Raw genomic sequence first — 14,794 nt, 5'->3', positions numbered from 1 at the left:
CCAATTAACTAAATCTCCCTCTCATTTTACCTTTTTAGAGAAGAACGGTTTGCCTTTGGTCATCATTATTTCCGTCCCCATGAAACCCACCACTCTCCATCCCGGCGTTTCTATCACAATGAATTATTTCGAGTGCCACTCTATGAAATCATTCCCTTGGAGGCTGTAGTGGGGACCTGCTGTGTATTGGACCTTTATACATACTGTAAAGGTAAATGATGTAGGATAATTAAGAAATTACTTCATATGCCTTATTCATAGGTCAACATAAATCATCCTGTTCTCTTCTTTTTTTCTGTCTTTCTTTGGGTGTGTGTGTATGTGTGTCTGGGGGAATGGAATTGAGCCCAGAACTTCACACAAGCTAATCAAGCAGCTTCCAATGATCTGTACCCACACTTGTCCATACTAATTTTTTTTTTTTGGTCAGTGGGGCTTGAACTCTGGGCCTAGGCGCTGTCCCTGAGTTCTTCAGCTCAAGGAAAGCACTCTACCACTTGAGCCATGGTGCCACTTCTGGCTTTCTAGTGGTTAATTGAAGATAAAAGTCTCAAGGACTTTACTTGCCTGGGTTGGCTTTGAACCATGATCCTCAGCTCTCAGCCTCCTGAATAACTAGGATTATAGGCATGAGCCACCGACACCCAGCCCATACCATTCTTAATGTCTGAGTTCATTTCCCTAGTACTTTAGTATTGTGTACTAATTTCAAGATCTAACTCTATCACATTTTAATTTCAAGATCTAACTCTGTCACATTTTGCTTGTGTGCTCTTGGGCAAGATATTTAACATCAATTTTCTAGTTTGAAACGGGATTAGTAATTCATTTATTTTAAAGATTAATCTACAACCGCCCCTTGCTCAATTTATTACTCAGATTTAAAACATATCACATAAGCTGGGCACCAGTGGCTCATGCCTGTAATCCTAGCTACTCAGGAGGCTGAGATCTGAGGATCGCAGTTCAAAGCCAGCCTAGGCAGGAAACTCTATGAGACTCTTATCTCCAATAAACCATTAGAAAACCAGAAGAAGTGGTGCTGTAGCTCAAGCAGTAGAGCGCTTGCCTTGAACTGAATAGTGCAGGGACAGTGCCCAGGCCCAGAGTTCAAGCCCCATGACCAACCAAAAAGAAAAAACAGGAATTAAGCCAGGTGCTGGTGGCTCACGCCTGTAATCCTAGCTACTCAGGAGGCTGAGATCTGAGGATCAAGGTTCAAAGCCAGCCCGGAGGGAAAAGTCAGTGAGACTTTTATCTCCAATTAACCACTAGAAAACCTGTGCTGTGGCTCAAGTGGTAGAGTACTTGCCTTGAGCTGAAGAGCGCAGGGATAGCACCCAAGCCCAGAGTTCAAGCCCCACAACGGACAAAAAAAAAAAAAAAAAAAACCCACAGGAATTACACCCAAGCCCTGAGTTCAAGTCTCACAACAGACAAAAAACATATATCACATTTGATATGTTAGTTGTCATTATTACAGAATTTAGTAACCTATCTTTTTCTCCCAGCATAATAGCAAATAGTCCAAAATAATATATGTTCCATTTCATACTGACAAACTGTTTGCAGCTCTAGGACACCAGTGACTCCTTCCAGTTGTGCCTCCCTCATACTTGCACTTCTTGTCTTTTCTCATAACTCCTTTTTTTTCAGTGCTGGTCCTGTCCTTTTGTACTCAAGGCCAGTGCTCTACCACAGCACCATTTCTGGCTTGTTGGTAGTTCATTGGAGATGAGTCTCACAGACTTTCCTGCCTGGGTTGGCTTTAAACTGCAGTCCTCAGATCTCAGCCTCCTAAATAACTAGGATTACAAGTGTGACCCACTGATGCCTGGCTTTCACAAACTTAATCAGAAACCCCTACAATTCATTCTATATATCTGGTCTCTCCATTCAGTGTTAATCCATTTTGTTTTTATATTCTGTCTCTATTTTGGAACCTAGTATATAGAAATTCACCTTTCTTCTGGAACTATCAAATTCTTCAACTTCTCTAAATAGCTACAGTGTTTCCTCCTTTTATGAGTCGAGCTGTTCTCCCAGAGGTATTTGGTGGCCTCTGTGCAGCTTAGATGAAGAAAAAAGGAAATCAGACTCTTTTAACCATGTTTGGACTCACAGGTAGACCCAAAGGGGTGAAGGAGCAAGATGTATACATCTGTGATTATCGGCTTGACAAGTCAGCACACCTCTTTTACAAGATCCACCGGAACCGCTATCCTGTTTGCACCAAACCTTATGCCTTTGATCATTTCCCCAAGAAGCTCACTCCCAAAAGAGATTTCTCAGTAAGTCACCTTCTTTTCTTAACACTACATGTTAGGACAATCTGGCTCATGCATGGATGTCATAGTAACAATCTTCAAATGCTATCTGCTTTTTTTGTCCTGTTTATATGTCAGACTGGGAAAATCTCCAGCTTCTGAGACAATTCAACTGCATAAATCCATTGTCTCACATACATTTCAGCAGTCTCTTCAATTCAGGGCTATTCCATCAATGAGTTTTCTTTGTTTCCTCACCTTTCCTAATGTCCTTTTGATTTCATGTTAGTTTTCTGTTTGTTCTTCACATTTAAAATTTTAAGAAGCAGTGGGCGCTGGTGGCTCACACCTGTAATCCTAGCTACTCAGTTGGCTGAGATCTGAGGACAGCAGTACAAAGCCAGTCCAGGCAGGAAAGTTCGTGAGACTCTTATCTCCAATAAACCATTCAGAAAATCGGAAGTGGTGCTGTGGCTCAAGAGGTAGAGTGCTCTCCTTGAGCTGAAGAGCTGAGGGACAGCACCCAGTCACAAAGTTCAAGCCCCATGACCGACCGACTGAAAGAAAAATCTTAAACTGAGAGCTGATGGCTCACTCCTGTAATCCTAGCTACTCAGGAGGCTGAGATTTTAGTATCGAGGTTCAAAGCCACCCCAGGGGCTGGGAAGTTGGCTCAAGTGGTAGAGTGCTTGTCTTGCATTCTTGAAGCCCTGGGTTCGATTCCTCAGCACCACATAAGCAGGAGGGGAAAAAAAAAGCCAGAAGTAGCACTGTGGCTCAAGTGGTAGAGTACTAGCCTTGAGCTGAAGAGCTGAGGGACAGCGCCCAGGCCCAGAGTTCGGACCCCACGACCAACCAAAAATAAAAAATAAATTTTAAAAAAAGCCAGCGCAGGCAGGAAAGTCCGTGAAACTCTTTATCTTAAATAAACCACTTAGAAAACTGGAAGTGTCTCAAGCCATACAGCACTAGCCTTGAGCTGAAGAGTGCAGGGACAGGGCACAAGCCCAGAGTTCAAGCCCCACTACCAACAACAACAACAAAAAAAATTAAGCAGACAATAGCAAGAATTTTGAAAACTTTTTGATTAAAATAATTTGTTCAATTAAAATAATTTTAACACAGTTAAGAAATATAAAAAACATGATCATTACATGAGATTGGAGTAGGAAAACAACATTAAGTCCCAAGGGTAGGGTAGAGAGAGGGGCACTCTTCTAATCTTAGCAATACAGACAAGAGGATCTAGTTTCTAGTATCTGAGGATCATGAGCCAAGGTGGAGGCCCATACCTCTAATCCTAACTACTCAGGAAACTTAAGATCTAGGATTGTGGTTCAAAGCCAACTCAGACAAAAAAGTCTGAGACACTCCTTATCTCCACTTAACTAAAAAGCTGGAAATGGAACTGTGGCTCAAGTGGCAGAGCACCTGAGAATAAACAGGCTCAAGAATAGCATCCAGGCCCTGAGTTTAAGCCCTAGAATTCGCACCAAAAAAGGGGGATCATGAGTTTGGGGCACTGTCTCAAAACAAAAAAAAAAGAGCCTGAACGTGGCAGTACACTTTATAAATCCTAGCCACTCAGGAGACAGAGAAAGGAGAATCACAGTTTGAGACCTGCTCAGACAAAATTTAACAGCCAGGGCTGGTCACAGTGGCTCACAAATATAATCCCAGCTACGTGGCTACCTAAGCATAGGTAAGAAGATTGAGATCCAAGACCAGCCCTGGGCAAAAATGTGTGAGACCCTATCTGAAAAATAACTAAAGCCAAATAAAAGGGCTGAAGACATGGCTGAAGTAGTAAGAGACAGGAATTCAAACCAAAAAAAAAAAAAAAAAAAGCAGTCAAAAAAAGAAGTATAAGAAAAAAGCCAGGCACTGATGGCTCACGCCTGTAATCCTAGCTACTCAGGAGGCTGAGATCTGAGGATTTAAGTTCAAAGCCAGCCCGTGCAGGAAAGTCCGTGAGACTCTTATCTCCAATAAAAACCACTCAAACCAGAAGTGGCGCTGTGGCTCAATCAGTAAAGCACTTGCCTTGAGTTGAAGAGCACAGGGACAGCGCCCAAGCCCAGAGTTTGAGCCCAATGACAGACCAAAAAAAAAAAAGAATCAAGAGTTTGAGGCCCAGCCAGTGTGCTAGTGGTCCATGCCTGCAATTTTAGCTACTCAGGAGGCTGAGGTCTGGAGAATTGTTGCTGCAAGCAGCCTAAGCAGAAAAGCCCAAGAGACTACTCTATATTCAATTAACCAATAAAAGCCCCAGCTGGATATGTGGCTCAAGTGGTAGAATGCTATTGAGAAAGCCAATTGAGGGCTGGGAAGGTGGCTCAAGTGGTAGAGCGCTAGCCTTGAGCTGAAGAGCTGAGGGACAGCACCCAGGCCCAGAGTTCAGGCCCCATGACCGGATCCAAAAAAAAAAAAAAAAAGCCAATTGAGCCCTGAGGTCAAGGCCCTGAGTACCTCAATACCAGGAGAGAAAAAAAAGTTTGAGGCTAGGCTGTGCTATAATACCAAAACTGTTTCAAATACTTAAAAATAGGTAGGCAGGGGGCTGGGAAGTTGGCTCAGTGGTAGAGCGCTTGCCTTGCATGCATGAGGCCCTGGGTTCGATTCCTCAGCACCACATAAGCAAAAAGAAAAAAGCCGGAAGTGGCGCTGTGGCTCAAGTGGTAGAGCACTGGCCTTGAGCTGAAGAGCTGAGGGACAGTGCTCAGGCCCAGAGTTCAGGCCCCACAACCGGACCAAAAAAAAAAAAAAAAAAATAGGTAGGCAGAGTTTACATATAATAACTCAATAATTTATAAAAATCTGAGTGCTGGTGTCTCACACCTATAAATCCTTGCTACTCAGAGGGGTGAGATCTGAGAATCATGGTTCAAAGCCAGCCTGGGCAGAAAAGTTCTTCAATAAACTACTCAGAAAAAACTGAAAATGGCAATGAGGCTCAAGTGGTAGAGTGCTAGCCTTGAGCCCAAAGAGACTTAGAGACAGACCCAGGCCCTGTGTTCAAGCCCAAGGACTGGCAAAAAAAGAAGAAAAAGAAAATACTTACTATTTTTTTAGTTTTTTGGGTCCGGTCGTGGGGCCTGAACTCTGGGCCTGGGCGCTGTCCCTCAGCTCTTCAGCTCAAGGCTAGCACTCTACCAGTTGAGCCACAGCGCCACTTCCGGCTTTTTTCTTTTTGCTTATGTGGTGCTGAGGAATCGAACCCAGGGCCTCAGGCATGCAAGGCAAGCGCTACCACTGAGCCATCTTCCCAGCCCCAGAAAATACTTATTATTAACATCTTTATTTCAGCCTCTTTTTCTTTGAAATTGTTGGGAATATAGGCTGATAATTTTCATCCATTATTCCATGAAGATTTTGGAATTCATCATTCATCTCTTTGCTATGATAAAACCTCAAATGACAGGCTCTTCATCTTTGAATTTTCTTTTACTTGGAATGTTAATCTGCTTTCCATCACTGTGCAAAAACATCTGAAATAATCAATTTACAAGATAGCAATATTTAAGCCGGGCGCTGGAGGTGCTCATGCCTGTAATCCTAACTACTCAGGAGGCTGAGATCTGAGGATTGAGGTTCAAAGCCAGCCGGGGCAGGAAAGTCCATGAAACTCTTATCCCAGTAAACCACCAGAAAACCAGAAGTGGTGCTGTAGTTCAAGTGGTAGAGTGCTGGCCTTGAGCTGAAGAGCTGAGGGGGAAAGAGCTCAGGCCCAGAGTTCAAGCCCAAGAACTCTTGATCTTCCTCTTCCAGACTCACAAATGCAGTGATTATAGGCCTGCACCACAGTACTCAGCTCACAACCTCAATTTTAACTATTTCAAAGGTAGAGTATATAAAGTTGTGAGTTTAGAGCCTGGGAAGGTAGCTCAGTGGTAGAGTGCTTGCCTTGCATGCATGAGGCCCTCCTGGGTTCGATTCCTCAGCACAACATAGCAAAAAGAAAAAAGCCAGAAGTGGCGCTGTGGCTCAAGTGGTAGAGCGCTAGCCTTGAGCTGAAGAGCTGAGGGACAGCGCCCAGGCCCCAGAGTTCAGGCCCCATGACTGGACCCCCAAAAAAAAATAAATAATGAAAGAAAAATTTTTAAAAATAAAAGAAAATTATGAGTTTATTCTTTTTTTTTTTTCGTCGGTGGTAGAGCTTGAACTCTGGGCTTAGGCGCTGTCCTTGAGTTCTTCAGCTCAAGGCGAGCGCTCTACTGATTGAGCCACAGTACCACTTCCGGTTTTCTAGTAGTTTATTGGAAATAAGAGTCTCACGGACTTTCCTGCCTGGGCTGGCTTTGAACTGCGATCCTCAGCTCTCAGCCTTCTGAGTAGCTAGGATTACAGGTGTGAGCCACCGGTGCCCGGTGCCTGGCTTTGAGAAAATGATTTTCTTTTTTTTCTTTGTAAGTTGTGGGGCTTGAACTCAAGTCCTGGGTACTGTCCCTGAGCTTTTTCGCACAAGGCTAGCACTATATACCACTTTGAGCCATAGCATTACTTCTGGTCTTCTGGTGGTTATTTAGAGATAGGAATCTCAGACTTTCTTGCCCAGGCCAGCTTTGAACTGCAATCCTCAAATCTCAGCCTCCTGAGTTGCTTGGATTACAGAAGTGAGCCACCGGTGCCTGGCTTGGGAAAATTATTTTTTAGGTTTTTGTTGTTGTTGTTGTTTTGTGTGCGTGTGTGTGTGTGTGTGCGTGTGTGTGTGTGTGTGTGTGTGTGAGAGAGAGAGAGAGAGAGAGAGAGTGTGTGTGTGTGTGTTTTGGGTTTGGCTTGGTTTAGTTTGGTTTTTGTTTTGCTGAGCCTGGGGCTTAAACTCAGGGCCTGGGCACTGTCTCTGGGCTTCTTTTGCTCAAGTCTAGCATTCTACCACTTGAGCCACAGGGCTTCCAGCTTTTTCTGTTTATGTGGTACTGAGGAGTCAAATCCAGAGTTTCATGCATGCTAGGCAAGCACTCTACCACTAAGCCACCTTCCCAGTCCGGGGAAATGATTTTTAAGAAAACATCTGTGCCCTGCAGAACTTCTGACCTTAAGACATAGTCTTCAGAATACCTCCCTTACCCTGAGTGACTCCAAATCAGGTCTGGTTTTGCCAGTTTCCACAATATGCTTACCTATCTCTTTTCTTCTCTGCAGCCTCATTATGTCCCAGACAACTACAAGAGGAACGGAGGGCGGTGAGTCCTAGGGGCATGTGAGAGATCCTAAGGGATTTGCCATTTTAAATGGAGCAAGAAAACCAGCAGCTCACCACTCAGTTTCACTGCTAGGAATGGGTAATCTCTGCAGAGTAGCCTGATACCAACATTACTGTAGAAAAACTGGGATTCAGTAAGCTGTGGTTCCATGTTCAACCTTAGGGACTTCCCTTGGGACTTAGGGAAGATTGCTGAATATAGAGGTCAGAAAAGGAGAAACAAGATTTGGAGCAAGCCGGGCGCTGGTGGCTCACGCCTGTAATCCTAGCTACTCAGGAGGCTGAGATCTGAGGATCGCGGTTCAAAGCCAGCCCGGGCAGGAAAGACCGCGAGACTCCTATCTCCAATAAACCACCAGAAAACCGGAAGTGGCGCTGTAGCTCAAGTGGTAGAGTGCTCGCCTTGAGCTGAAGAGCTGAGGGACAGCTCCCAGGCCTAGAGTTCAAGCCCCACGACCGACAAAAAAAAAAAAAAAAAAGTTTAAAGGGGAAGTGGCGCTGTAGTTCAGGTGGTAGAGCGCTCGCCTTGAGCTGAAGAGCTGAGGGACAGCGCCCAGGCCCAGAGTTCAAGCCCCACGACCGACAAAAAAAAGAAAAAGATTTGGAGCAAACTCAGAACTGTGTAAATTTAGGAATTTCCCTTTTGGGATTAAGAGGATGATGGCCTTCAGCAGTCCTCTATTTAACTCTCCTATCTGATGGGTGGAATAACTCAAATGTTAGAGTACCCACCTAACAAATTTGGGACCCTAATTCAAACTCCATTTACCACTAAATAAATACCCAATACTGGTGTCTCATGACTATATAATTCTAGATATGAAGGAAGCTGGCCAGGCAGAAAAGTCCATGAAAACCATGAAACCTCATCTTCAATTAACTAGCAAAAAGCCAGGCTGGAGGCATAGCATAAAAGAAACATGAATTCAAGCCCGCAAGCAAAAAAGGAAATTTCTGTTTTCGATAGCTCTGCAAGCTTTCCCCAGTGTCTTATACTGTGTCAGTTCTTGGAGTTCTATTATAAAGAGTGCCCAAGAGCTGGGTGCCGGTGGCTCACACCTGTAATCCTAGCTACTCAGGAGGCTGAGATCTGAGCATCAAGATTCAAAGCCAGCCGGGGTAGGAAAGTCCATGAGACTTATCTCCAATTAACCACCAGAAAACCAGAAGTGGCGCTGTGGCTCAAGTGGTAGAGTGCTTGCCTTGAGCTGAAAAGCTCAGGGATAGCACCCAGGCCCAGAGCTCAATCCCCACAACCAACAACAAAAGAACAAACAAAAAACCAGCAAAGAGCTGGGCTGAGACATGGCTCAAATGGAAAAATGCCAATCAACCAAGCAAGCAAGCTGAGCAAGTATGAGGCCTTGAATTTAAAATTGTTATACTAACGGAGAGAGGAATTATACTAACAGAGGAAGGGAAGGAAGGAGGGAGGGAATGAAAGGCTAATAGTTGTAGAAAAGAAATCCAGGAAAGAAATTCCACCTACAAACATATTACTAGCAAAGTACCCATGGCTCACGCTGTATTCTGAGCTATTCGGGAATCTGAGATCTGAGGATCACAGATTGATGCCAGCCCAGGCAGGAAGTTTCATGAGACATTTATCTCCAATTAACCACCAAAAAGCCAGAAATGTGTTGTGGCTCAATAGCCTTGAGCAAAGCTAAGGGACAGTTCTTAGGCCCTGTGTTCAAGCCCAAAGACCAGCACAACAATTACAATAACCCTTAGTTGGACTATGACTATCACAAGCCATACTTATATGTATTCATGAAGCAATTTAAGTAGGTTACACAATTTTACTAGCTGTTTTTAAATGGGTTTCTATCACATTATTTGTTATTACAAAAGCAGAAAGGTTTAATTTTAAAAATAGAAATAAAATTTCAGAGAAAAGTAGTATTTTGTACAGCCATAATGAAGTGAAGGTTGTAGTCAAATTTTTGTTTTTTAATAATATTTTATTGTAAAAGTGATACACAGAGAGGTTACAATTACTTAAGTAAGGTAATGAGTATATTTCTGGTCAAACAGTGTTTTCTCCTCCCTCATTTTCTCCCACTTTCCCTCCCTCAACCCTGACTCCCCTCCTCAAGTTTTGTTTTTTTTGTTTTGTTTTGTTTTGTTTTTCTTAGCCCCTAGCCAAGGCTAGAGATCTCAGATCATGCTCTTTACTGCTTCCCTCTGAGCACTTTATTCAGCCTTGCCTTAAATTCACATATCGTTTTTTGCAGATCATCCTGGAAATCAGAGCGCTCAAAGCCACCCTTAAAAGACCTGGGCCAAGAGGATGATGCTCTGCCCTTGATTGAAGAGGTTCTAGCCAGTCAAGAACAAGCAGCCAATGAGATTCCCAGCCTTGAGGAGCCAGTACAAGAAAGGACCACTCCTGAAGTCAGTGAGGGTGAAAAAAAAGAGGAAAGTAGTCAAGATTCCCAATCTGTATGTACCCCTGAAGAACGACGGCATAACCAACGAGAACGACTCAATCAGATCTTGCTCGGTCTTCTTGAAAAAATCCCTGGAAAGAATGGTAAGAACAATCAGGCCCACATCTAGGGTTGAAGATAAAGGAGAAATCAGGCACAGAGGCTTACAAGTATGATCTCAGCTACTAAAGAGTTGGAGATCTAAGTTGGGCATCTGTGGCTCATGCCTGTAAGCCTTGCCCCTGAGATCTGATCAGGGATCAACAGTTTGAAGCCAGCCTGGCAGGAAAGTTTTTGAGACTCTCATCTCCAATTAACCACTTAAAAGTCAGAAGTGGAGCTGTGGCTCAAGTGGTAGAGTGCTAGCTTTGAGCAGAATAGAGCCCAGGGACAGCGCCCAGGCCCCGAGTTCAAGCCCCCGGACTGGCAGAAAATAAAAATGATGGCGATCTAGAGGATCATGCTTTGGGGGCAATGTATACAGCAGTTCTCCATTTTAGTAAAACATCTAGGTAGCAGTTATCTGTAATCCCATCGTTGCAGGAGGCATAGGTAGAAGGTTCATGGTTTAAGGCCATCCATGGGCAAAAGCTACCTGAAAACTAAATCAAAAAGTGCTGGGAGCCAGGCGCTTGGTGGCTCACATCTGTCTGTGTCCTAGCTAATCAAGCGGCTGAGAAGCTGGGAGGCAGTGGCTCATGCCTATAATCCTAGCTTCTCAGGAGACTGAGATCTGAGGATCGAGGTTCAAAGCCATCCTGGGCAGGAAAAAGTCCATGAGACTCTTAACTCCAATTAACCAGCAGAAAACCAGAAGTGGCGCCATGGCTCAAGTGGTACAGCACTTTCCTTGAGCTGAAGAGCTCAGGGACAGTACTCAGATCCAGAGTTCAAGCCCCAAGACGGACCAAAAATAAATAAATAAAAAGAGGTTGAGATCTGAGGATCGTGGTTGGAAGCCAGCTTGGGCGGGAAACTTGGTGAGATACTTTATCTCCAATAAACTACTCAAAAAGCCCAAAGTGACACTGGCTCAAGTGGTATTGTGCTAACCTTGAGCAAAAGAAGCTCAGGAACAGAACCATGCTTAGAGCTAGGTACTGAAGGCTCACCAGCCTTGAGCAAAAAGCTAAGGGACAGTGCTTAGGCCTTGAGTTCAAGCACCAGTAGCAGCACAAAAAGTGGGGCCAGGGTGGGGGAGGGAGGTGGGAGGGATGGCGCAGGGAGGCTAGGAGTGTTGCTCAAGTGTTCAAACACTTGGCTAGCAAGCTCGACCCTGAGTTCTAACCCTAATACCACCAGTACCATCAAAAACAAGGGCTGAAGCCAGGTTCCAAAGGCTCACACCGGTAATCCTAGCTATTCAGGAGGCTGAGATCTGAGGATCATGGTTCAAAGCCAGCCCTGGTAGAAAAGTCATGAGCATGGCTGGGAAGGTGGCTCAGTGGTAGAGTGCTTGCCTCACATGCATGAGGCCCTGGGTTCAACTCATTAGCACCACATAAGCAGAAAAAACCAGAAGTGACACTGTGGTTCAAATGGTAGTACGCTCGCCTTGAGCTGCAGAGCTGAGCTGAGGGACAGTTCCCAGGCCCAGAGTTCAAGCCCCATAGCCAACAAAAAAAAAGGGGGGGGGAAGTTGAGGGAGTAAAAAGGAACACTTTTTTGTTATTGCTTTGTTTTGTTTTGTTTTTCTGGTGTGGAAGCACTCTACCACTAAGCTATATCCTCAGCCCCTTGAACAACTTCTAATTTGGAGGCCAGTATGGAAATTGTTCTAAGCAAATATATAGCTCTTCCATTCATAGGCCTGCCTTAAGTTACATCTTCACAATAAACCTAGGAAGCCAAATGATTTCCTTTGTAGAGAATCATCTGTTGGGGAGATAGGGAATAACTCAGTCAGTAAATAACTTATATACTTTTACTACAAATCAGCACAAAATTTGATCCCACCATTTTTGGGGGAAGGTGGAGGTGGGAGAGAAGAGGAGTAAGGGAAGGGAAGAAGGAAAGAAAATAAAGAAAAAAGTGTTCCTTAGAGCTCAAATCTGGGAAAAGGATGTGAGAGTGGTATTTGATGATCTTCCTTGGTTCTGTTTTCAGCCATTGATGTGACATACTTGCTGGAGGAAGGATCAGGCAGGAAACTTCGAAGACGTACTTTGTTTATCCCAGAAAACAGCTTTCGGAAGTGACATTCTCAGTATGAGAACTTCAAGCATCTGGGATCCAGTGGAGCTTCTCAGTCCTATCTCCTGCTCTCTGGGTGTGGGCCAGGGCGGGGAAAGGTCCATTCAGGCCAGGGAAGGGGGTCATGTCGTTGACATTAGGTACTTAATAAACCTTGGAGCTAGTGGAGAGTAAGAGGAAGAAAATCTGTCTGAGACAGTTGAGTTTAATTAATTTTCCTCTCCATTCCTTCACCCTAAAGGTTAATAATGTTAGAGGAGAGGACCACATTGAGAAAAACCTGAACCTATTGGTACTAAACAGCACTTGCTTTTCCCTTTAGCTTGGGTGTTTCTGGATCATCCTCTGATCCTACAGGCACTACTAAGAAGCTGCTTTTCTATACCCAGGTATACTCAAAATCCACAAGGAAAGGGCTAGGATCCCTAGCCCTACCCTGTCTGTTCTCTATCAGCTCTAAGAGCTACCCCAGAGATTTTAAAACAGATACAAGTAGCTGGGGCCTCTTCTAAGACCTTGACTAGGAAAGTTTCTCTCTTCTTTCTTGCCCTACTAGGTCTAAGTAAAACATGAGTTGACAGCTCAAAGCACTTGTAATTGCTGCCCCTCTCCCTACCTCTACTCCCCAAAATGGAATCATGGGATAGGGGAAGGCCCCTATGGGGTCAAAGGGTAGTACTTGTAACTTTTTGTTTTACCCATCATAACCTGCCAAACATATTTTTTCTAATGAGAAGCCAAGTCCCTGCCAGCACACCTGCTGTTTTTGATGCTCTGGTTCTTGTGTGTCTGATGTGCTGTGCAAATGAAGATTCATTTAAAAATAAAATTAGTTTTAAAACTACATAAAAGAACTCTACATTTACCCTCAACAAAAATCACTACATAAATTGTTCAGCAGTATTTACCTATTAGAGTATTTGTGCTAAGTGTAGATTATCATTTAAAAACACTACTATTATTTTCTTAATTGTATAGCTTTTGGTGTTCATCTAAAAAAAGATAGTGTGTTCTCCACACCCCTAGTCCCATCTTCCTCCATCCTCCTGAAGTACTTTGTCATCAGGAGGTATATCCAGGGTCTCCTTCCTTCCCATTCTTTTGACCAGAAGTTTGCAGACTATTGTGTCTCTTTAAAAGTAAAATTTAAAAAGCTTTGCTTTGTCTTCTCAGACATACATATGCATATACATTTTAGATGTTCTTATAAAAGAGGTTTTTAAATGTGCCAAGTTGTATGTGTATATATATATGTGTGTGTGTGTGTGTGTGTGTATGTATATCTATAGGTATATAGATATACATACATACATGTATATGCTGCGTGATTGGTAAGCAATACAATAGTAAACATGTTCCCATTACTTTTTTCTAATATTGGACCAATGCTGTCCTAATTGTACATTTCCCCTTATGATAATGACGCTCTGACTCGTTTAGATAGAAACATTGACCACCTTCCATTCCATTAATTTTTTTTCCTCTTCTTTCTGTCATTCTTAAGAAAAAAAAAACAAAAAAACGAGATAGGGGACACCATAGATCCTCTTGAGCAGAGAAAAAGCAAAATAAGTATTTTATTAAAAAAAGAAATTAAGAAAATAGTTTGGAGTATTTTCTTACTGTAGAGAAGCACTGTACAATAATAAGAGACCTGGGTATAAGATACTCATGTGTGGAGCTGGAAAAATCGCATGTCCAAGCCCGTTTGAGTGGTTTCTTTTGTTTTTCATTGCAGGGAGTGGGAGGGAGGGAGGTGGGACTAGGGGCACTTTGGGATCTCCTTTTAGTCAAAAGCAAGAAAATGACAAGAAAGAGATTAAATTCAATGTTTCTTTAATAGTGTTAAACACTAAAATTTTAAAAAAGAAAAAACAAACTTTGTAAAACATGAGAACAGAAGCAAAAGACACTACGCTCTGTCATTTTATCTTTCTTTTGTTGAAAGACTAAAAACCGAAATGTTTTTTAGACAATCAAATGTTAGGTAAGTGCAAACACTTGTTTTTTCTTACTGGTGTAGAAATTAATGCCTTTTTTATTTTTCAGTTATTTTATAATAAAATAAAATAACCCTCCAGCTGCCAGGCGGGTTTTGGTGTTTGAAATGCGGGGCAAAAGCACTACATCACTGCAAATAGATACAGTTAGTCTGCATGTCTGTAGGCTGTGTGATTGCGGAAAATATAAATGCTGCTAATATATTCCTTTTTACAAAAGCATATCTAAATAGATGATTGTTTTGATGTTAATCTTTGTAAATTATGTATTACCAATTTTAACATTGGATGTAATTGCATAAAAGCTTGCATCTCAATTCTTGAAAGTCTAGTATTAAATGGAAAAAAAAACTTTTCCTAACTGTGGAGTGGTGAGCTTGCTATTTTTTCTCCTCTTTCCTACCTTTATCTTCCAGCATCTTTTCAACATCCTGTTTCCAAGGGAATCTCTCTGAAACCATATTACTAGCATCCTTGGGCCCCATATGAGCTCACTCAACAGTGTGTCCTACTATATAAAGTAATTTCTTCAGTTCTAGGATTTGTCTCTTTGGTTCCAGCAGTTTTTCAAACATGGCAAACTACTCTGCACATTCATCCTTTGACCATATGTCCTTAACAACCTCTAAAGATAGCAATAACTTCCACTGAACTGCACACCAAACCTAGGAGCCTCTTTCCCCTTCTCCCACTTTTTTT

General features: G+C 42.9%; 1 protein-coding gene across 4 annotated transcripts in view; it reads left to right on the top strand.

Annotated features, from left to right (window-relative positions):
• The window catches only part of LOC138821533 (histone-lysine N-methyltransferase ASH1L-like), a 145,000-nt gene extending 130,544 nt beyond the window's left edge, over positions 1 to 14,456 (top strand). For all 4 annotated transcript variants that reach the window (XM_070013856.1, XM_070013855.1, XM_070013857.1 and 1 more), the window contains 5 exons: positions 39 to 211; positions 2,125 to 2,291; positions 7,410 to 7,450; positions 9,708 to 10,006; positions 12,009 to 14,456. In XM_070013856.1, coding sequence (XP_069869957.1) covers positions 39 to 211; positions 2,125 to 2,291; positions 7,410 to 7,450; positions 9,708 to 10,006; positions 12,009 to 12,100 — 772 coding nt within the window. In that variant the 3' untranslated portion in view covers positions 12,101 to 14,456. The remainder of the gene's footprint in view (positions 1 to 38; positions 212 to 2,124; positions 2,292 to 7,409; positions 7,451 to 9,707; positions 10,007 to 12,008) is intronic.
• The last annotated feature ends 338 nt before the right edge of the window (positions 14,457 to 14,794 follow it).

This window comes from Dipodomys merriami, unplaced genomic scaffold (genome assembly GCF_024711535.1).
Source record: "Dipodomys merriami isolate MVZ:Mamm:240054 unplaced genomic scaffold, mDipMer1.0.p SCAF_92, whole genome shotgun sequence".
NCBI lineage: Eukaryota > Metazoa > Chordata > Mammalia > Rodentia > Heteromyidae > Dipodomys > Dipodomys merriami.
This window is presented reverse-complemented; position numbering and strand designations above follow the sequence as displayed.